The sequence below is a fragment of the Saccoglossus kowalevskii genome, chromosome 2, assembly GCF_978046115.1.
Source record: "Saccoglossus kowalevskii chromosome 2, keSacKowa6.1, whole genome shotgun sequence".
In the NCBI taxonomy this organism is placed as follows: Eukaryota; Metazoa; Hemichordata; class Enteropneusta; family Harrimaniidae; genus Saccoglossus; species Saccoglossus kowalevskii.
This window is the reverse complement of record NC_140642.1, coordinates 29,361,669-29,386,511: the sequence shown is the minus strand read 5'-3', so window position 1 is coordinate 29,386,511 and position 24,843 is coordinate 29,361,669. Positions and strand designations below refer to the sequence as shown.

At 34.3% G+C, this 24,843-nt stretch overlaps 2 protein-coding genes across 2 annotated transcripts in view; both read left to right on the top strand.

Moving 5' to 3' along the window:
- Positions 1-18,364, top strand: part of LOC100313626 (GTP cyclohydrolase) — a 31,703-nt gene extending 13,339 nt beyond the window's left edge. Inside the window, 5 exon segments of the mRNA NM_001168090.1 lie at positions 2,745-2,854; positions 4,196-4,251; positions 9,189-9,220; positions 9,586-9,670; positions 15,065-18,364. Of these exon segments, the coding sequence (NP_001161562.1) occupies positions 2,745-2,854; positions 4,196-4,251; positions 9,189-9,220; positions 9,586-9,670; positions 15,065-15,191 (410 nt within the window). The 3' untranslated portion in view covers positions 15,192-18,364.
- A 4,968-nt stretch (positions 18,365-23,332) lies between these two features.
- Positions 23,333-24,843, top strand: part of LOC100368227 (protein Smaug homolog 1-like) — a 72,807-nt gene continuing 71,296 nt past the window's right edge. The window contains exon 1 of the mRNA XM_006816992.3: positions 23,333-24,369. Coding sequence (XP_006817055.1) covers positions 24,162-24,369 — 208 coding nt within the window. The 5' untranslated portion in view covers positions 23,333-24,161. The remainder of the gene's footprint in view (positions 24,370-24,843) is intronic.

Below are 24,843 nucleotides of genomic sequence, written 5' to 3'. Positions count from 1 at the left end.
TAAAATAAAATGGTCTCAAGTTACTAAAAGGGCAAGTCATACATGGTTTTGATGAGGTCTTACCTAAATCCAGAGTGACATTCATCGTTGAATGCTTTTGTTCGGCTAATAAGAATTTATTACTGTTGCTGTCACTGTGATTACCATTTCAATTTCCAGCGATTATGCATTCAACACAAACACCACAGTGGCTCTGGTTACTAAGTTCTTTATTATTACCTGCATGAATGGATTCATTCTGTATATAAACACACACTTGGATATTTTTGTTAATAAAACCTTGAAATTTAATCATACCTTTCAAATTTCAAAAGCCCAACAGTTGCTTACTCACAGCATGTGTGCTGTAATGTTGTCGATCCAAATAACTGCTTTGTCGTGATCATGAGGGAGAAAAAAATCCGAATAAATAATGTTATTGAGACGGGGATTATGATAACATATTTTTTTTTAATAACTGTAATTGAATTCTTCAGAAACGGAGATGACTATTTTTACCCACAGAAGAGTGGAGTAAGATAATATTAAGTTGAAAGTCAAATATTCAAAAACATTAATTCATTTTTGCCTCTGCTTTTGTGCTATTTTTTGGGGGGGAATAAAGCTTTATTCTGAATATGTTATGATATAATTTAAACATGGAGAGTGTAAATGTCACCATATACTACGTATATAAACTAGCACAAATAGTTCAGTTTTTGGTTTGCTTAAAATCCAACCATAACTCATTTTTGTGTTGCACATACATTCCAATGGAAGTGCACATTTAATAGAAGAAATACAGTAGTTTAGTTTATCATGGATATCAAAATATATACTGTATTTGATCTATTGTAGTAAGTACATGTGCTTTAAATAAATAACAGGTGTGTTCATGGTTAAAAGTAAATCATATTTTATTGACCCAGTGTACGATAAATGCCGTATTTGATGTGCAAATACGGTATATGAGGTGATCATTAATCTCTGTGATATTATTAATTAATTAATTAATTGATCATTAATCTCTGAGCCACTTTATCTAACATGTGACTATTTCATTAAAAATAAGAAGGAATGAACATGTGATTTGGCAATCAAACTGAAAATCTGTTAATGCTTTCACTCCAAAATTTGGTTTCAAACTTTTTCAGAAATTTCAATGCCAAATTAATTGGAGATTTGTTTATTCTCTTGTCTTTAGAAATGATTACCCCCTTTACAGTAGTTTTATAGTCTGTTCGAACATGTATGAACCAACTATTTCCCAGTCATGTCTTGACCGATTTCATTCAAACCTGGTATTGACACCGATCATGGTTATTTTCTGATGCCTCCAAATGTACGATTGGTGACCGTTTGTTTTTGAAGTGTTCTGTCCATTTCTCAGAGATATTTTTTACAGAATTGGTTTGAAGTTGTTACAAAGACAAGATATAATGGGTTCAATGTTTTATTATTTGAAGGATTCAGACAAAATGTGTCTGACTAGCGGCCATTTTTATAAATAAAAAAAAGTCAACATGTCATCTACAAATTCTCACGTAGCCTGGCTTAATTTCAATCAAACTTGTCATAGATATCAGTCATGGTTTTGGTTAGTGATCTGCACCAGTTTGTTTTGTGATTTGATTCAAAATGCTCACCTGGCGACAATGTATTATTTTCTTGTTTCCTTAACAATTTCTTGGACAATATAATGGCATACATTGGCAAATTGATTTTTTGTTTGTTTTGATTACCTTTGACAAACTGTTGGCTTTTTTTTTTGTCCCCCAAAACACCCAAACAAATTTTATAAACCGTTTCTCAGGCATGCCTGGCCCACATTCACCCATTTATTTTGTAATTTGGTTCAGACAAATTGACTTGCGATCATGTTGGTTTTATTTTAAGGTGTCCTTAACCACTTCTCAGACATTCATTAAACTGATTTTGAACAACACACCCAGTGTTTTGTTTTGTTATTTGATTCATAACGTCTAAACTGCTTTACAAAATGTATGTTTGTATTATACCATTTTGTGAGATATGAGAATGATCTTATTCCATGGAGGTGTCACTTTGAACAAAACCTGATGAAGGTGTCATTTGAAGTAACACCATATTTTTAACATGCTGAATACAGTTAATTATTGCATTGTGTATAATTAACACATTCATTAAAAACTTTTATAGACAATGACTTGTTTTTGTTTTTTTAATTTAAATACAATTATTACAATCAAACTAAATCAAGAAGCAGAAAAGTGTACAAATTTAAGGGTCACCTTGTCCAGTGATACTGGTATGTTCTTTCCCTAAAATATAGAAATTTATAAAAGAGTGGATGGATGCTTCTGATAGAAATATGCAAACCAAGTATAAAAGATTGGGCATAACATTGTGATCCCAATGTTTTTAATGGCTATGAGCTCAGTTCTAAACATAAGGACCCGTAATGTTTTTGTGTTATACAATCAATAGATTAAAATTGTTATTGGCATTATTTAAAAGCACTATAAATTCTTGATATAGATTATGATGACAAAAAGCAAATACTAGTATGACTTTGTGATTTCTCCCTGGCATTAAGCTCTTTATTCTGGCGGCCATTTTGAATTGAAAATTGCTTAAACTGCGTACAACTGAACTTCAAATAGCTAGCCACAATTAATGTAGCAAATTTGAAATTCCTGTGTCAAAAGTATGTTCATTCTTTAGGTATAGTATAGGTGCAAGGAGAGTTACAAATAAAATATTATGCGATTCACTTTTTTTTTCAGATCTTCTCAACGATGCAATATTTGATGAAGATCACGATGAAATGGTGATTGTCAGAGATATTGAAATGTTCTCCATGTGCGAGCATCACCTAGTTCCATTTGTCGGAAAAGTAAGGAAAATTTAATTTTTATTTAGCCTTCCGCCACTTTTCTTTGGTTGCCCAGGGCAACAGAAAATTCAACATCCTGTTTGTTCAGCGATTGTAATGAATTGTATTTCGATGTCAGCTACTTGTACTCGTATGGGAACTCCAGTTTGGAATGTACAATGTAGTTAGCAATAGACGCGTGGGTTTTCATCAAATGAAAAAAATTATATACATGGTTAACTATTGAAATCTACAACAACGACAATGACAAATATTTTAATGTAGTGTAGGTTTAATTAACAGGTTAATCTTAATATGGTTTGTAAAACTGTGATCATGGGGAAAATACATCGATGAATTCGGTGATTTTTCAAACCCATATCAGTAGTTGCATTAGAAAAGTGTTTAATTTCACATACCAGTACTGAAATTTTGAAATTATTCAAAATGGTATACTATAACGTGCATACATTGTGGTATTTTCATGAAAACCTTATAAATAAACATGCTTGCAGTAATAATTTAGTAAAAGATGACATCTCACAATAGCAACGAAAGATGTTTCATGCTGTTTGCGTTCAGTGACAGAATTCTATTTTCATCACATGTGTCTCAAGTAAACAACGGAAAAGTGTGACCTAAAAATGATGCCCAGTTTCTAAATAAAATGTCAAACGTGTTCGTATCACTTTAGAACATGTCTGTACAGTGCTCTACAGGTGGGTAAATTAATGTCAGAGGTATAATAATTCTCATTATTTATGGAAGATGGCAAGTCACACTGAAAATTTAGTTGTTTTTATAAAGGCTATCTATCTATCAAATCATGACAATTTGTAGACACAAATATTGTTACAAATAACTGAGTAGATTGCGAAAAAAAAAAATTGTAGAGCATGACAGTAGAACCTTTACCTCTATTTTTATAACATAATTTGTACTACCAGAAAATGTATTCTCGTCATTATACTTTGATGGTTTACTGTAAAATCTGTATTAGAAACAGCGGCTTCTATTAAAATTGTACAATGCAACAGAGGGGATGCGGCTTCTATTAGAGCATCTGTACATATAAGATATAATGAATTTTTGGTTCTCAATTATTCAAAAAGAATGGTTGCGACTTCTATTAGGGATGCGGCTTCTAATACAGATTTTACGGTACTAGTAAATTCTTGTCAGGACAGGATCAAGAGTTATGGCTAACATCATATCTAGTCATTAATTTTGGTGATTTATCATTATAACCAGTGTTTTCACATGTCTGTCTAGTAATCACTAGGATCAAGCGATATAGAGAGCAAAAATATTAAATGAAGGATTTTTGTTTTTATTTAACAAGATATTTATATTTTTTTCTAGGTTTCAATAGGATATATTCCAAACAAACGTGTCATCGGACTTAGTAAAGTAGCTCGGTAAGTCAACCCAGTGTCCAATCAATATCATAATGAATCTCCTGTTCAAAGTTATGGTAGTCAGACTGCTGTCAATACTGCTGAAGCAAAGCTCTGCCACATGTATGATTTTTTTCCACATCATCGTGGTATTAACATTTTCCACATTTTTATGGATTCTATATAATTTCTGTGTTGATTTTGATTGAGTATTGTCAAGTATTTTATATGAAGATGTGAAATTTATGAGTTTCTTGCTCAGGTCAATCATATTTTGAATGATGGGAACAATGCAGTGGAAGCTTGGACATGTTCAACTGTGTTTACAGAAATGTCCAAATACACATGTAATACATGGAGACTAGAAGAAACAGCCTGAGATGAGCCCTAACCAGTTTTATTACAGAATCTGGCATTTACATTACAGTAACTAGCTCTATTAGAAATAACGTATTTATTGGGGTAAGCACCCAATTTTGATGCAATGAAGAAATTGAGGGCATGTCCAGGCATACGCCCAGGCGGTCTTTTCCTACATTTGTTTGTTGTATTAACAGTTGACTTTCTTTAGAAACGATTCAAGCAAAACTTACAGAAAGCATAGCAAGTGTTGTACTTGTTCGGCTTTAGCATCATCGAAAAATTGAAACCAATGTTGCAATATTGTAGCAACCCCTACCTGGGAGAGTGGTTGAAATCACAATATTTTGGCTTCATAAAACATTTGGTAGCAGCTTGTAAATCTATAACTGGGGCCAGCAATTTTGCAATGTCATGCTGAAGACTTTTTTATCATCTTTCATCACCGCTATTGAATTTCTGACATGAAAATTATTCTTCTGTTGTTGAAAAAAAAAAATATTCCCATTTCAAGCGATATCCATATACTAGTAGTGAGACATTCCAACCGCCGGAACTTGCTGAATGATAACTTTCACCATGATTGATGAGTGTCTAGTCTGATAAAAAAAGCAATGTTGACTTGTAGCAGAATTGTTTGTGGCAACCCCATTTTTCTTGTCTCTTTATTCTGATTGGACATGAATTAAAAGTGCCAAGCTGAAAGACAGCAAAACCTGTCGATTAAATGTGCTAACTCCAAATTATGTACGACGACATCGACGAACTTCTGGACGAAGCTTTGGGGATTTTGTTCGGAGACAACAGTGACACCGACTTGAACTTTGATGGTTTTGACTTTTATGAAGATGGCAATGAATGTACAAATAGAGATCTGAGAAGTTTTTTCAAATAACAATGAACTTTTGTAATTTTGATTGTGTAAATTATTATTGACCTTGTGTGACTGTTGAATCGGTATTTGTCAAAACTGACAATAATTTTACGCAGTTTACCCCCTGACATTTTAGTTCATTTTGAGTTCATTCGTATTGGGCATGTTTGTCAGTGGGGAAATTTTAATTCAAATGATTCCTCACTGTCGAGTTTTATTAGTCCCCGTTCGGACGAAGTTCGAAAACGGGGACTTATAATTCGGTCTGCGTCTGTGCATCCGTTCGTCCGTCCGAGTTCATATCTCAGAATCCTTTGGACCGATTTCGTTCATTCGTTGCATGTGCCTAGTACTTTATGTGGGACATATGCACATGCAGTGGTTTAGCGATTTGATTCAAAATGGCCGACTGGCAGCCATCTTGTTTTTTGAAAATGTTTTATTAGTCCCCGTTCGGACGCAGTCCGAAAACGGGGACTTATGTTTTGCCCTGTGTGCGTCCGTCCGTCCGTGCGTCCGTCCGTCCGTGATCACCTGTATCTCGAACATGCATGGACCGATTAAGTTCAAACTTCACTCATACATCACACATTATATGGGACATATGCACATGCATTTTTTTCATGATCCGATTAACGATAGCCGAATAGCGGCCATTTTAAGGCCGAAAATGCATCAAAATCGCACATTTTCACCATTCCGGACCCGGATTTTGTTCAAATTTGGTACATACATTAAACATAATAGGACCTTGATGCACGTCATTTTTTTTTTTGGATCGGGTTCGAAATGGCCGACTGGCGGCCATTTTGTTTTAAAGAATTCAGTTCTGGATTCGTATCTGAGACATGCTTGGATTGTTCGAGTTCAAACTTCACACACACAAGGTACATCATGTCACAAATATGTATGTACATTTGTTTCATGATCTCATTAACAATAGCCAAATGGCGGCCGCTTTAAGGCCGAAAATGCATTGAAATCGCACATTTTCACCATTCCGGACCCGGATCTCAGTTATGCATGGACGGATTTTGTTCAAATTTGGTACATACATTACACATAATAGGACCTTGATGCACGTCATTTTTTTTTGGGATCGGGTTCGAAATGGCCGACTGGCGGCCATTTTGTTTTAAAGAATTCAGTTCTGGATCCGTATCTGAGACATGCTTGGATTGATCGAGTTCAAACTTCACACACACAAGGTACATCATGTCACAAATATGTATGTGCATTTGTTTCATGATCTCATTAACGATAGCCAAATGGCGGCCGCTTTAAGGCCGAAAATGCATTGAAATCGCACATTTTCACCATTCCTGACCCGGATCTCAGTTATGCATGGATGGATTTCATTCAAATTTGGTACATACATTAAACATAATAGGACCTTGATGCACGTCATTTTTTTTTTCGGATCAAGTTCGAAATAGCCGACTGGCGGCCATTTTGTTTTAAAGAATTCAGTTCTGGATCCGTATCCGAGACATGTCTGGATTGATCAAGTTCAAACTTCACACACACATGGTACATCATGTCACAAATATGTATGTGCATTTGTTTCATGATCTCATTAACGATAGCCAAATGGGGGCCGCTTTAAGACCGAAAATGCATTGAAATCGCACATTTTCACCATTCCGGACCCGTATCTCAGTTATGCATCGATGGATTTTGTTCAAATTTGGTACATACATTAAACATAATAGGACCTTGATGCACGTCTTTTTTTTTTTCGGATCAAGTTCGAAATGGCCGACTGGCGGCCATTTTGTTAAAGAATTCAGTTCTGGATTCGTATCCAAGACATGTCTGGATTGATCAAGTTCAAACTTCACACACACATGGTACATCATGTCACAAATAGATATGTGCATTTGTTTCATGATCCGCTTAACAATAGCGGAATGATGGCCATTTTAAGGCCGAAAATGCATCAAAATCACGTATTTTCACAATTCCAGAACCGGATCTCAGTCATGCATGGATGGATTTTGTTCAGATTTAGCACAATGTGTTGTACATATGCAAGTGCATTTCGGTCATGATCTGCTTTGAATGTATATGTCACTCAAATATGAATGGAACGGGGACGTGTCATTGACAATGACTTGTTTTGAACATGCTTTGTCCGTTTTCATTCAAACTTGGTACATAGATTATACATGTTAGGATACATGTCCATGACGATTTATTTCACAATTGGATCAAAGATGGCCGACTGGCAACCCACTTGTTTTTTGAAAATGTCGAAAATGTAAGTGAGTTCCTGAGTCTATCCATCCGTATGTCCGTGTGTCCGTCCGTGCGTCAGTCTGTCCAGAGTCATATTTCAGAATCCTGTGGACCGATTCTGTTCATTCTTTGCATGTGCCTAGTACCTTATGTGGGACATATGAACATTCAAAATGGCCGACTGGCAGCCATCTTGTTTTTTGAAAATGTTGTATTTTGGACATGCTTTGTCAGTTGTCATTCAAACTTGGTACATAGATTATACATGTTAGGATACATGTCCATGACAATTTATTTCGCAATTGGATCAAAGATGGTCGACTGGCAGGCATCTTGTTTTGTTTTTTTATGGGGTATCTTGGACGTGCTCTGTCAGTTTTCATTCAAATTTGGCACATACATGTAAATTATACAATGACAATTTGTTTGAAAATCTGGTCAAGGATGGCCGATTGACGGCCATCTGACTTTTTGGCCTTACTACTATATTTCCACAATTTATGTACCATTTTTATTCGTATTTGGCACATACATCATACATATCAGTGTGTTTCATAATCAGATCAAAGATGGCCGAATAACGGCTGTTTTTATTTTTGGCCATATTACTACTACACGGAACACGTGTTTTGATGTAAATAAACAATCTGTTGTATAGGTCACTTGGAACTCAAGTTTCAAGGACACGCTCGTGACAACCCCTCCGCTTTTATATGATGAGCACAAAGAGAACTTTCAAAAATTTAACGGGGACTGTGTCATTTTCAATGACTTGTTATTCCTGGTTTATTTGTCACATTATAAGCAATAATTTTTTTTTTATATATATTTCTAATGTTGCATATTGTTAATTTATTTCCGTTGCATGTTGACATTTGCCATTCTATCCCCTGCTGCAGTTTGATATTCGTGTTGTCAATTTCTGCAAATTTTAATTTTTTTCTTAGGAGATAGTTCGGGCATATGCCTGCCCCTATTGTTTTGCAATTTTCTATGTTCAGGACCCTGGGTTCTTACCAGAATAAATACGGTATATCTCTAATAGAGTATAAATCCAAATATCACATTTGTTGTGTACTGAATCATAAAAACCTTTTAATTTAAGCACATGGCATGACTTGCATACCCTCTTAAAAATAAATTCACTATATTCAACCAACGTTCGGTTTAAGCTAAGAGCATTAACGTTTGTTCGTAAAATAAATCCAAAGCTTCAAAACTTGTGCGCTCTAATATCAAATGTATGTTTTCCCAATTTACTGAATATCAGATTTCAATGTCAGATTTATTTTTACTTTTTATACATATGTAAAAAAAAATAAATAAAAAAAAGTAGTCACTGTTATTCATGTAGAATATATCGAAAGATTACTATTAGAATGTGATTTAAAGTTCAATGAAAACAGCTAGTAAACAAACAGTTTGTGTAGTTTTTAGGATGCTGCCAACTCACAATCCTTATCAATTATCACTTGCTTTTTTACAGAATTGTGGAAATGTTCAGTCGAAGACTGCAAGGTAATTTTGTAATTTCTTATGTATGCGCCCTCTAGTGGCCAATTTATAAATACTTTTGTCTTTATATGAAAAAATACTGCTAGCTTGTTGATGGTGCAAAGCGAGTAGGAATGACCGATTTGTTCATAATTTCAACATTGAAATTAAACATTAGTTGCCATGGTGACCATATTTTACAATTAATACATATTTATACTAACCTGTATGTATAATATGCAGTGTGATACCACGCTGACATGTTTTATTTTCTAATCACTTATTTCAATAAATATTAATGATTAAAAAAAGATAATATTTTCTGGAGTTGACCATTCTTGGTCATAGTTGTTTAATTATAAAGCAAGTTTTTTTTGTCTTTGTTATAGTTCAAGAGAGGTTAACAAAACAGATAGCTTTGGCCTTGACAGAAGCAGTAAAACCAACTGGTGTGGGAGTTGTCATTGAAGCTTCGTAAGTATTTATTTTGTTTGTTTAAAGCATATATCATTCGTTAGGTGCATTAATATTTGTAATTAGTAGGATAAATGAATTACTGTAAATGCACTAATTATTTACTGTTTTTTAATTTCATTATTTTTGCTATGAATCCATGTGAACTTGCGGAATATCAATAGAACTAATTGGGGTTTTTTTGCCAAGTTCATGAACTTGAAACCCAGTGAAATTGCTCAAAATAGTGAAAATAAATGATTTTACCATTTTTCAAAGTGTCTACTGTTTTTGCACAGAAACAGACACATAAATATTGAATCATTAAAATATTACTTATTTTCAAACATGGAAACTGCTGTAATTTACATAGCCCATGTAACTTGGTAACAACACTATATGTATGGCTTGCTGTTTAGTTGATCAAAACCATTGTAACATCAGTAGATTACAGCTTACAGTTTAGCGCCCTCTCCAGGTGTATATTGTTTTTTTCTTAAATCTGAAAGTCAGCAGTATTTAGAATAACTAATTTATTTAATTCAACGTTGCATTTGAGGATGAAACTGTCAATTTAAAAATATATCTTAATGAATTTTTCACACAACATTACACTGGGAAAAATCTACATTCTAAACGACTTTCATTCACAAGACATATTTCGGCATATCTGGGCAAATCCTAACAGTTGTGTTGTTTAAACAAGGAATGAATTTTATGAAATGCAGTCTCTATGAACAGTTGTTCTGGTAGTAACATTTTAAAGAATTTGCATTGTTTTCTCAACTGTCGTTATTGATATGTTTAACAATTTGTTGTGTGTTGTTGTTGACATAGCATACAAACATACATTCAAATTTCATGCAAACAGACAATATTTTTGTATATATCACATACAACATGACACATTCTATATCTTGGTCATCACTGTCCAAGCGATTTTTTTTTTTTATACACTGTGTATCAATAAATAGATAAACAGTTTATCCTGTGTTGGTGAGTATCATATAATCTCTTGAATAAGCATCATTTTTCAAACATTTCAACCTTTCCCGACGCCTAGATTAGAGTCTATAAATTTAGATTTACTGTAGTCATTGACGCCTATCCAAGAGTATGATGTTTATTGTGACTCGCGTGAATGGGTAAACTTCTTTTCGACAATGAACAACAAAAGTGTTGAATCCTTCTTCAATGCTCAGTTTAATTTTCGAAATAAATGTAAATGAGTATTTTTATGTTATCATTTGAGCAGTTTTTTGTGTGGATTGACTGTAATTTTTCAACATTTCGTGACAACTATTTTAAAACCAAATTAAAGTTTTTCACTAAAGTGACGTCCATTCAAGAGAATATACGGTATATAGTGTTAGGTTTATTCTCATATAAATATCCAATAATAGTATCACTGTTTTATACATCAGCTTTGAAGAATTGGGGGTGACAATGTGTCCATTATTTCAGCAATCTCATCTAAACTTACATTGTCCACCACTCAACAATGCATATCACATCTGTTTATTTATTGCTATTCTCAGTATTGCCATGGCGATGGCATATCACTTTCATTTCGTAATGGAAATGTTGTTGATGTTTATTTACTTAAAAGCATGTCAATGGCGTCACTTAACCTTTACTCGTGTATCAAGTGTTTACAAACATAACACTCTGAATTCAGACTATAACTGTAAGTCTTACTTCTACATTTAGCATTCAGGAGTTTTTCTTATACATGTAGTATGCATCTTATGTTACAAAGTCAATGTAACTATGGTACTTTGGAGAGAAAAAAACACGAGTTAAGACTTGTCCTTTTTGATGGCAGCGATGCATAGCTGCAATTCAAATAAAGTCAGAATGTCTTGGTCCTTTCATGTGCTTGTTACTATGTGCATTTTGAAAAGAGGAAATGCAAAATTCACCATGGTAACAGCTTGAATGTTTTAACTGTGATCTGTAATTGTAAAACAGAATGATGTTATATTCACTCAAAGGTGTAATTAGCTTGCTCATGACGTCTTATAACTTTATTGGAATTTTGACAAATAATTATACCTTCTGACTACATCGCCATAGATTTTTAAAAAAACTGAAGATGAAAAAAAACTAGATTTTGAGTTGTAAAACTCAGTTTTATGTTATTGTTCAATTTTTGATTCAGAATGGCATGCAGACTAGGGTTTCAGGCTCGGGGAAAAATCGTGAAGTCATTTTTTCATTCCAATGTTCACATTTAATCCTCTAGTCATCCACATGTACCGGTATTGGCATTTTATTAGTCCCCGTTCGGACGCAGTCCGAAAACGGGGACTTATGTTTTGCCCTGTGTGCGTCCGTGCGTCCGTGCGTCCGTGATCACCTGTATCTTGAACATGCATGGACCGATTAAGTTCAAACTTCACTCATACATCACACCTTATATGGGACATATGCACATGCATTTTTTTCATGATCCGATTAACGATAGCCGAATAGCGGCCATTTTAAGGCCGAAAATGCATCAAAATCGCACATTTTCACCATTCCGGACCCGGATCTCAGTTATGCATGGACGGATTTTGTTCAAATTTGGTACATACATTAAACATAATAGGACCTTGATGCACGTCATTTTTTTTTTTGGATCGGGTTCGAAATGGCCGACTGGCGGCCATTTTGTTTTAAAGAATTCAGTTCTGGATCCGTATCCGAGACATGTCTGGATTGATCAAGTTCAAACTTCACACACACAAGGTACATCATGTCACAAATATGTATGTGCATTTGTTTCATGATCTCATTAACGATAGCCGAATAGCGGCCATTTTAAGGCCGAAAATGCATCAAAATCGCACATTTTCACCATTCCGGACCCGGATCTCAGTTATGCATGGACGGATTTTGTTCAAATTTGGTACATACATTAAACATAATAGGACCTTGATGCACGTCATTTTTTTTTTTGGATCGGGTTCGAAATGGCCGACTGGCGGCCATTTTGTTTTAAAGAATTCAGTTCTGGATCCGTATCTGAGACATGCTTGGATTGATCGAGTTCAAACTTCACACACACAAGGTACATCATGTCACAAATATGTATGTGCATTTGTTTCATGATCTCATTAACGATAGCCAAATGGCGGCCGCTTTAAGGCCGAAAATGCATTGAAATCGCACATTTTCACCATTCCGGACCCGGATCTCAGTTATGCATGGACGGATTTCATTCAAATTTGGTACATACATTAAACATAATAGGACCTTGATGCACGTCATTTTTTTTTCGGATCAAATTCGAAATAGCCGACTGGCGGCCATTTTGTTTTAAAGAATTCAGTTCTGGATCTGTATCCGAGACATGTCTGGATTGATCAAGTTCAAACTTCACACACACAAGGTACATCATGTCACAAATATGTATGTGCATTTGTTTCATGATCTCATTAACGATAGCCAAATGGGGGCCGCTTTAAGGCCGAAAATGCATTGAAATCGCACATTTTCACCATTCCGGACCCTTATCTCAGTTATGCATGGATGGATTTTGTTCAAATTTGGTACATACATTAAACATAATAGGACCTTGATGCACGTCTTTTTTTTTTTTCGGATCAAATTCGAAATGGCCGACTGGCAGCCATTTTGTTAAAGAATTCAGTTCTGGATCCGTATCCAAGACATGTCTGGATTGATCAAGTTCAAACTTCACACACACATGGTACATCATGTCACAAATAGATATGTGCATTTGTTTCATGATCTGCTTAACAATAGCCGAATAGCGGCCATTTTAAGGCCGAAAATGCATCAAAATCGCACATTTTCACCATTCCAGACCCGGATCTCAGTTATGCATGGACGGATTTTGTTCAAATTTGGTACATACATTAAACATAATAGGACCTTGATGCACGTCATTTTTTTTTTTGGATCGGGTTCGAAATGGCCGACTGGCGGCCATTTTGTTTTAAAGAATTCAGTTCTGGATCCGTATCCAAGACATGTCTGGATTGATCAAGTTCAAACTTCACACACACAAGGTACATCATGTCACAAATATGTATGTGCATTTGTTTCATGATCTCATTAACGATAGCCGAATAGCGGCCATTTTAAGGCCGAAAATGCATCAAAATCGCACATTTTCACCATTCCGGACCCGGATCTCAGTTATGCATGGACGGATTTTGTTCAAATTTGGTACATACATTAAACATAATAGGACCTTGATGCACGTCATTTTTTTTTTTGGATCGGGTTCGAAATGGCCGACTGGCGGCCATTTTGTTTTAAAGAATTCAGTTCTGGATCCGTATCTGAGACATGCTTGGATTGATCGAGTTCAAACTTCACACACACAAGGTACATCATGTCACAAATATGTATGTGCATTTGTTTCATGATCTCATTAACGATAGCCAAATGGCGGTCGCTTTAAGGCCGAAAATGCATTGAAATCGCACATTTTCACCATTCCGGACCCGGATCTCAGTTATGCATGGACGGATTTTGTTCAAATTTGGTACATACATTAAACATAATAGGACCTTGATGCACGTCATTTTTTTTTCGGATCAAATTCGAAATAGCCGACTGGCGGCCATTTTGTTTTAAAGAATTCAGTTCTGGATCCGTATCCGAGACATGTCTGGATTGATCAAGTTCAAACTTCACACACACAAGGTACATCATGTCACAAATATGTATGTGCATTTGTTTCATGATCTCATTAACGATAGCCAAATGGGGGCCGCTTTAAGGCCGAAAATGCATTGAAATCGCACATTTTCACCATTCCGGACCCTTATCTCAGTTATGCATGGATGGATTTTGTTCAAATTTGGTACATACATTAAACATAATAGGACCTTGATGCACGTCTTTTTTTTTTTTCGGATCAAATTCGAAATGGCCGACTGGCGGCCATTTTGTTAAAGAATTCAGTTCTGGATCCGTATCCAAGACATGTCTGGATTGATCAAGTTCAAACTTCACACACACATGGTACATCATGTCACAAATAGATATGTGCATTTGTTTCATGATCTGCTTAACAATAGCGGAATGATGGCCATTTTAAGGCCGAAAATGCATCAAAATCACATATTTTCACAATTCCAGAACCGGATCTCAGTCATGCATGGATGGATTTTGTTCAGATTTAGCACAATGTGTTGTACATATGCAGGTGCATTTCGGTCATGATCTGCTTTGAATGTATATGTCACTCAAATATGAACGGAACGGGGACGTGTCATTGACAATGACTTGTCTTTATCTGTTTTGTTAATAGAATTCTGTATATGCATCTGGTTTTGTTGCCTTTTTAGCCCTGCCAATCATTTTATTATGATGAAAATCCTAGTAGTAACTGACATTTGAAGTGTTTTTTTTCTTGTTTGCTTAATTTTTTTTATTTTTCTTTAATATTTCTAGGCATATGTGCATGGTGATGAGAGGAGTACAGAAATTGAATAGCCAAACTGTCACCAGTTGCATGCTGGGAGTTTTTCGTGAGGACTCCAAGACCAGAGAAGAATTCCTAACTTTGCTCAGAAGATAATGACAACCAACTTCCAATGTCTAAGAATTAATTTTAATTAACAAATGAGTACAAGCAATACAAGCAGTGAGATCCACTACTGTGAACAAGTATACCTTGAGCTAAAACTACTGCCTTGACACAGATATATAGATGCCGTATTTGCTCTATTTAAAACGCATCTCAAAATAGCCCAACGTTCTCATATGTTAGTTTTTAATGGAAGAGCATGTGTTTCTAATAGAGCAATTACAGTAGTTGTATGTCATTTGTGTTTACTGAATAACTGATGGTGTGATTTTTTCTCATCAGGCACATGATTTATGCTAATTTATGCTAATTTCCCTCAATGTATTAATTTACTACATCTCAGTTAGTGGTACAATAGAAATAACAACCCTCCTTTCAAATGTTGTGTTTTTTGTAGCACTACTTCATGTTTCATTCCTCAACAATTTCGCTTGATAAAAATAAGTGACTTGTGCTGCTGTAATCATCAAGTTTTTTTTTATAAACACCATATAGATATGCTTTAGCAGTAATGTATGCATTTACATAATGACAAACATGTGTCTATGGTTGAAACAATTCATATTTTTAATGATTATGCATACAATATAAGGAACCCGCTGGTTTACATGCGCTTTGGAGCAAATACAGTACATTTATCTTTAATTTTATTTTTTTTATTATAGCTAAGAATTATGTAAGTTAGAATAAGTATTTTTACAAATTTTTGAAAATCATGAAATTCCTTGCGTGAAAGTTACTGGTACTGTAATTGGTTTACAATACTTTTTTGTCTAGGACTTTTAGCAATAAAATTACTGTATTTGTTTATTGGAAGCGCAACTCTAATAGAAGTGTACATAAATTTCTTGTATGCTAAGACATGAAAATATGAATTACTTTGACTATAAACACACCTGTCATTTACGTGAAATTGCTCGTATTACTGACCGACACCGACAAATGTGAAATGAGTGATAGTGAAGGAGCATTGATTTTCAGTTACTTTATTATCACCTCTTGAATATGCATGATATTATTTCATTGAAAAATAAAAATAGCGAATGACGTATTTATAATCGTATTGGCGTTGTCATAATTTGGCAATGGCCTAGCCCTTGTTCTGGTAGTAAACAGGTAGTTAAAACAAATCACTGAAAAAAACTGCAACAAAGTGTCAAACACAGTTTATGTGGGATATATCTTTATTGTCTTCTCACATCTGAATTTAATTCGTTTCTCGCTGTATAGTGTTTTATGGTTACGTCAATTCTATTTTTGGTAAGATCTCGTAATCATGACCTCGACTTGTTTTATACTATCTGTTATTTTATTAGTATGCGCCACTGTGATGAAATTTTTCAAAATAAGTCACTATTTTAAATTTCACCAAAGTGTTCTTGTGATCATGGCTAACAAAAGACATTTTATATGGTTAACTGAAATATGTAATTCTTTTTGTAGACGTTCTTGTCTTTATTTTTAAAATGTGTATTATTGGATTATAATTAACAGATTTTATTTTGGTTTTACAGGTTTACAAAAGATTGTAATTATATTGACTTCATTGTTTGATGAAATGCAACTTGTTATACATATCTGATTGTTTTTCAAATATGCATGTATATTAAGAAGCTGATTTGCATATCAATTTATTCATGTATATTAAGTAGTTGATTTGCAAATCAATTTGTTCTTGTATATTAAGTAGTTGATTTCCACATCAATTTATTCAACTGAGCTGATTATAAATGTTCAATTGATTCATTTTCCCTGGAGCAGCTTATATCTGGATTAACCGTTATAATTCCTGTAAATTAGTTTTAGATGGTGTTTACATTTTTATGAATATATATGTATACTATAACCAACAAATTCCAATATATATATGGAAGTCAATTTGTTTTCTGATTCAACTGGCAAGACCATTTTGGTCCTAGAAACTAAATTTATAAATGTAAGAATTGTTTTTTCTGTTTTCTGACAAACCTGGGTGGGGCAGTTTTATTTAAAGTAACATTCCATCTTTGTATTTTATACAGAACACTCGCACTGAAAAAGTTATAGAGCAATTCCTGAAATATTGAAGTACAGCTACCTTACACTGAAAGTTGTAGTGTCTAACCACCAAACAAAACATAATTTCCATTTCTGTAAACACGTTTCTGTATTTTTTAGATTCTTCTACAGATTGTTACAGACAGAATATGCTAATCTAATAATACATATATATATATATATTCAACAAACATATTTTATTATAAAGAAGGTAATAAAAAACAATGACAGTGCGGGGTGGCAGCCTTGAGTTCTGATGAACTGGGTTTTTCTCTAATACTATTCACTATCATCAAATTTACTTTTTGAGATTTTCTATGAATATTTTCTGACTAACAATTTTTTTTTCATATGTGGGTTTACTTTGGTTTGAGACTCATAACACAGCAGTATGTGTAGAGTTGATTCCCTGTGGGTGTCTAACCTCGCAAAATACCTGCAACTTGTGTGTCTGAATGGGTGTGTGATTGAGTGTTTGAACAATCTCTACTCACATTGACATATCATTTTGTATTTTAACCCAAAATGTTATTATCATTAATTTGCAATTTCTATAACTGACAATGAGAGCATTTTAACGTACTGTAAAATACTTTATTTTCAATTGAAATTTTCGTTATTTTCGCTGAAGGAATGATTCAGTGAAAATAAAATCCAGCAAATATACCTTTTTTCCTATATTTTACATTGAACTCGTCAAAAATCAGTGAAAATAATTTCCACACAAAACACCCAAAAAGTCTTTTCAGCGAAAATTAATTCCAGCTAAAATAAAGTATTTCACAGTACTTGACCAAAACAATAGTTTCTCATATTGCCAAATATTAATCATGTCAAGCACTGTCATATTACCGACAGTGAGATAATAAGCTGTGTATCTGTATTGAACAAAATGATGAAATATATTGTGAAATAGGGATTATTATCTCTCAGTGGTTGAATATCTTGAAGCACCATAAAAGTGAATGTATACAATAAGGGTATGACTGTGTCGCACCAAATAAGAACCAAGTATCAGTAATTGTATATCAGTATATTTTAATGACAAATCATGGAATTGTAGTAATTAATGTGTTGTGAGCAGAAAACAAATGACCAAAACAACTAAATAAATTATTTAACTTCAATCATTCTGCCTTGACTTGTTTTGCAATGGTTTGAATAGAATACATGCGTGTGGTGAACTGATCCAAAATGGCCAACTAGTGGCCATTTTAACACCTGCTCAAAGCCCCCACAAATAGCGGAAATAAAGAGGAAAAAACTACATCAGCTGGTGATGTTAACCTGAAAATGATGGGTGTTTCCTATCATAATATAAGTGATCAAGTTGCATGTGTGTGCTCATTGGCTGGAATCTTGTCATGCATACGTGCTGTCACTGGGTAGGATTTTGTGATGTGATCATGCTGTTGTCTTATTGGCTGAGATCTTGCCATGTGATCATGCTGTTGTCTTATTGGCTGGGATCTTGTCATGTGATTAAGCTGTGTGGTTATTAGCTTGGGCTTTGTCAAGTGATCAGGCTGTGTGGTTATTGGCTGGGATTTTGTTACGCGATCATGTGGTGCACTATCATCATGACTGTGATCTTGTCATGTTACCAAGCTATGTCTTATCAACAGGTACCTTGTCTTGTGATCATGCTGTGCTCTCATTGGCTGGGATTTTGCCATGTGATCAAGCGTGACTTGCTGCCAGCCAGTCTACCTCTGTGGTTCCTGGGTAATACCGGTAGAATATTTAGTTTTGCTCCATTTTTTTGCACTGAAACACAGCAGCTTCCCCATGAGCAATACAAAAGAGCCTATGGAAAATGTGTACTGTAAGTAAGTGGACTGGTTGGTAGCAGTTCTATTCCAAGGATCATGTTGGCTAAACTAGTAATAATTTGTCTGTCTGAATATAAAATTTAGAATTTGGATATTGAAAAAGTTATGTTACTGTTCAGCAATTGTACAGCGCCCCCAATTGATGAAACATGCAAAATCTGTGCCTCTTTAAATATGTTAGCAAAAAAAGAGAAGGAAAAAAAAAACAATTTGACCAGAGAACTTTTTTTGCAAGGGCCGAGTAGTCTTGTGCCAACTTTTAATGGCCATAGTAATTTGGGTTCTGCCTACATAATTTTCAGGCATATTGCCAATTTCGCTCAAAGATTTGCATTTGAATATTAAACTAACTGCCATTTAGTTAAAAAGAAACCTCATGATTTCTCTTGTATTAGGTCCGTCAAAGTACACAATGATAAGGTCTGAACTGTTGGCTCTATCTATGTGTTCACATGGATATTAATGAAAGCTGTCACAGGTTGTCATCTACTCTCTCCTGTGCTGTCTAGTCAGTTTTTATTTGCTGTTCCAGTCCCTGTCTGTGTTCATCTTTACTGGCTTTTAAAAGAGTCTTTATCTGAAAGATTAACTGATTTTATGATATCTGTCCTTGTATGGTTTTATACTGCCCGATGACAGTTACAATGTAACAGATCTTTGAGTTACAGACAACATACATCTCTGTTTTTGTTAGCACATTTAGTAACCCAAAATTTAATTAACAGTTAAACAAACTATGAGTTACGAGCGACATAGATTTGTCTGTTTTGTTTAACATTGTATGTATGTTTGCTTGTTTGTTTGTTTAACTGTTAATTAAAGTTTGAGATACTAAATTTGAACTAGAACAATACAAAAAATCTATGTTGCCGTTTGAGTTACTAAATGTGGGCGTTCAACAAAAACAAAACAGTATGATTCTCGTAACTCGAAGTTCTGTTGACTTAACATTGAGTTACAAATTGGGCATGGTTTCTAAAATAAGGACAGAGTTATTTTTTGTAATAATAATAATAATAATAATAATAATAATAATAATAATAATAATAATAATAATAATAATAATAAACTTAATTGATATCGTATATTTTATAGGAACTTGAGTTAAATTACAATAAAGTGAGGATAAAAAATAAAATAAAATAATAACAATTGTAATTCAATGTTTTCATAACTCGATGTCCGTTCAGCATGACTTCACAATGAATGAGATTGTTAAACTACGGTCAACTAGAGTTTGTGTCTTTTTTAAAAAATCATGTTTATTTCACATCGGTGACAACTTACACATAACCTCTCTCTTTAGTACTGACACATTCTAAACTAACGTGGGATATGTACCATAATTGTTTGCTAACTCATCAGTCACCTTACATGGTAAACTTAGTCTAATGCAGCACAGATAATAGGAACACTAGAGGGCAGTGTTTCTCATTACTTATTTAATTTCCTTTTTTTTTTTTTTAAATACGTAGTCCATTGTTTCTGTGAAATAAGAGACATTTATATCTTATGTATTAATCATATATATTATTGTTATAATCATTGAAAATAACCTTTATACAAAGTTAGACACTTGTTTTCCGGGATTATTTGTGTTAGTATTACCATAGTACGGTAATCCATGGTATTATGTTACGATAAAGCCGGAAACTAGGGTATTTGTTCGGAATGCAAATGATTTATGGGTGGTCAGATAAGGCGTGGTAGTTTTGTCACGATGTGCTCCGCGTCATGTCAATTTTCGAGAAAATTATGGTTATAAATTCAATCACGGCGGCAACTGTGATAATCATTGTCATATGACATTCGTGTGGTGTTTCTGTATCGTGTTAATAATAAATAAATAAATAAATAAATGAATGAATGAATGAATGAATGAATGAATGAATGAATGAATGAATAAATAAATAATTAAATAAATAAATAAAATAAATAAATAAATAAATAAATAAATAAATAAATAAATAAATAAATAAATAAATAAATAAATAAATAAATAAATAAATAAATAAATAAATAAATAAATAAATAACCATCCTCAGCAGATCTTAGACATTCTATGAATCTTGGTTATACAACAAATCCCAGGAAAACCTTATATAGATGCGCACAAGGAAGGCACACAGACAAACAGACAAACAGAAAGCCAAACAAATGAAAAAAATATATAAAATCGTCAATTGCAAATTTTGGTTAGACTACATTTATATTTCATTTCTTTGTCATAATCTACTGTGTACGAGACGCTGTACCGGTACTTAATTTACTGGTGAACTTTAAGTCAGTCAGTCATAATTAGACACAACAATTAATTATCTTCAAATTAAGGATATGCACGATATTGAAAATAAAAAAAAAATACAAATTATTTGCTCTGACCTAAATTTAGAAACATCCATCACAGTCTCAAATTTGGTTCAGAAATACAATTTGTCTTGTTGTGTTGACATCAACTCTACCGAAAATGCATGTTTTATTTAAGTGACCGCCATCAAACCACCCTGCCCATTACATTTGATGTCCCCAATGCTCTATCTTGCGTCCTCTTCTTTTCCTGAAAATTTATAAATGGTTATCTTCTAAGCTCTTCTACCTTTTTCAACTTTAAGCAATTTTCTGATGATTCTAATCTTTTCAGTCTTTTGCAAAAAAAGTACACAGGAACAGAAACTAACCTTTCATAACAAGTTCATACATGGTGTAATGCCAATAAGCTCAGTGTCAATGATAATAAAACTACATGTATATGTTATTTTCTACAGTCAAGAATAAAACTAATACCAAACTAGAACTTCGTATTGATAACACATTTTACAGGAAGTTGAATCAACATCATGAGTGAACAGTGAGATCCATTGTCCATTTTCAGTTGTGCATTGTTCTCGCTGTTGAGATGACAATACTACGGTATTTACAGTTTGTTTACTTTTTTGTTTGCACTAAGAAAACTTAGATTCATATATTTCTCATAACTATCACTGCAGCCAAGACAGTTGTAATTATAAATACTAGAAACTCTGTACGCATTTCATTTTGCGCACACGAAATGTTAGCCAAGATGCTAGTTAATTACAATTTATCACCACATCTGAGATCATAGCACTGTCTTAAAATTTGCACTGTATATCGATGTAGTACTCTGCTTTATCATGGCGAACACAAACGCCCTCTAGTGACAGAGATAAATAAAAAAAATGTGATAAAAAAAATGTGCTGCATTTCCGATGGTAAGACATTCGGAAGTAAAAAAGGGGATACCAGTAATATCCATATCGAAAGGCTCAGTTAAGGAAGTGCCTGACTCAAAATATATGTTATAAATGAAGGAATAGTAACAACGTACAAAACTGAACAACTTAATATCACGTACTTTACTACTACTGGTTTGATTTCAGGGTTTCAATAGCCATTTCCAACTTTTGAGTTTAATAAATATAACTACATGACTGGGTCTAGGTTAGCAAGACGACGGGCAAAGACACCCACCGACTGACGTAATAAGACAATAAAACCGAAAACATTTTACCTATGTTATATATAGGTGGTTTCCGGACTCAACCATTACACCAACTCATTTAATTTTCACGGGGCTTTTTTTCATCACGGTGCCAGAATTTAGACAGCGTAGTACTGTGTCTCCTTTCTTATTACCTCCATGGTTAATCGCACACATGTTTTTTTTTCAAGATTAGGATATATAAATATATTCTCACTAGTACTTCTATTTGCAGTCAATAAAAAATCATACGCCCGGGGCATACGTTCATAAATAAAATAAACAACACGTTGAATACTATATGTAGATTCACAGTCCGGTAGATTGTGATGATCAATTAATTTTACCGATGTTGTTAATAGTTTTACTTATTTTCAGCTGTACAAATAATAATAACGTACTAAAACTTTAGATAGATTGTTTTAACTGTGACAAGATCTGCATATTTAGTCATTTAATAACGTCATCGAGTCATGAACTAAAATACAACATGGCATCATGACTCCGTGACAGTCAACAGAAGACAAAGTTTGTTTACATTGACTTATTTGCAACCTTCACATTTTTTTCACATATAATAAAGGCACAATTGTGGACAATAAATGATATTTTGAAAGTGTTGAGGAGAAAATGGTCGTTGAAACCTAAAACCTAAACGTCTATCATGAGACATGGCGAAGAGACTGTATTTTCCCAGCTTTGCTGACCCTGCTTGTGTGACGTATCACAGAATACTAATCGCCACATTATCATAAACGTGGTCCTATGGGAGAGCGCTGTGCGCCAAACAGAACCACACTCGTCGAAAACACGGATATTTTCATTCTTTCTGTTGACAGTGTCCACCAATTTAATCAAGACAAGAGGACTATATATCAAGGAACACAGTGAATATGCTAAGAATGTGAAGTTTGTGAATAACGAGTGACAATTTCGTCCTTATCTCCTTCGTTTCCTGAAAGCTTTGGTTTGTGTCTATCGGCAACCCCCGCGTCGGAGGACCGAACGTGATTCACTCAGTTGCATCGCACCAACGCGATATTCTGTTGGCCCGAGGGCGATGGATTTCTTCTATCAGTAATAGCTGTATTTTTGTTGACTGGAAATACGTATCGTTTCGCCGCAGTTTCTTTAATTCATCCCGAAATCTGTTCGTAAACAAGAAACGAGGAAGCTCTGTGTTGTCGACTAACCTCTACTGCTCACCGAATACAACAATGGTCTATTTTCGCATTCAGGTTGTCTGTTTTGATGACACTGTAGCTCGGTCGTAATTATCGACTCTTGTCTAATTGTTTTCAAAAAACGTATCCGCTATATTCAAAGCCGTTTTTCTCATTATGGCGCCTGTTAATATTTCATAAGCTGAAAAGTTTGTTATCGTGTCATTTGCAGGTCAAAACGCTCGCCAAAACGTGTCTTTGTTTTGAAATTTTCGTTCTGCATGTAAATACACTCGATAAACACAACACTGTCCAAAATACGTGCAAAATACACACGTACTCACTCCACGGTGTTAGGCTTCTGTACATTTGTATTTCTGTGAATACATCTATGGAATTTTAGTAGATTTGTTACAACATTTTGAAAAACATGAAACCGTCGAACGCTTTCCGCGATCAGGTACGAATGCTGTCTGGTTGGTTCAAGGAATGGTCGGACTGTGAGCAAACCGTCGCCCTTTATTCATTACTCAGTCGCCTTTCAGCTACACAGGCACGGTTTCTGTCATTTGTCCTGGAACAAACAGTCTCCGATTCGCAAGAACTTAAATTACTTGAACAACAAGCTAATGACCCTGGTAAGTCGGTGTTTCTTCTGTTGTCATAAAATGATTTAAATATTAAAAAAACACGTACGTCGCTCTGAAAATGTCAAAAAAATAAGGGCGTGTGTAAATAATACTAAAGTAATGTGTTGTGGCGGGATATCCATTGCGTTGCATTGCCTACTATTCGATATGTTATGGGTTTCGACATCCGGTGAACAATTTCACGGATATTCACGTATGACATTGTAACTATGCACAGGCCATATTCTCTTTCACCAGGAAATACCATATTTCTCATGGTATTGATCATTAACAAAATCCATGGGTATTTCCTGGTTCTTAGATAAAATGTCAAAACATACAGAAATGTCCAACTGACCTCAGGTCATTGGTGGTCTGCAGACTGACAGAGCAAGCATAGAATATTTATTGACACGCCCTTTGGCCACATTCTCAGCTGCTAGGTCACTCATTTATGACACAGTTAAATAACAAAAGGGAAGG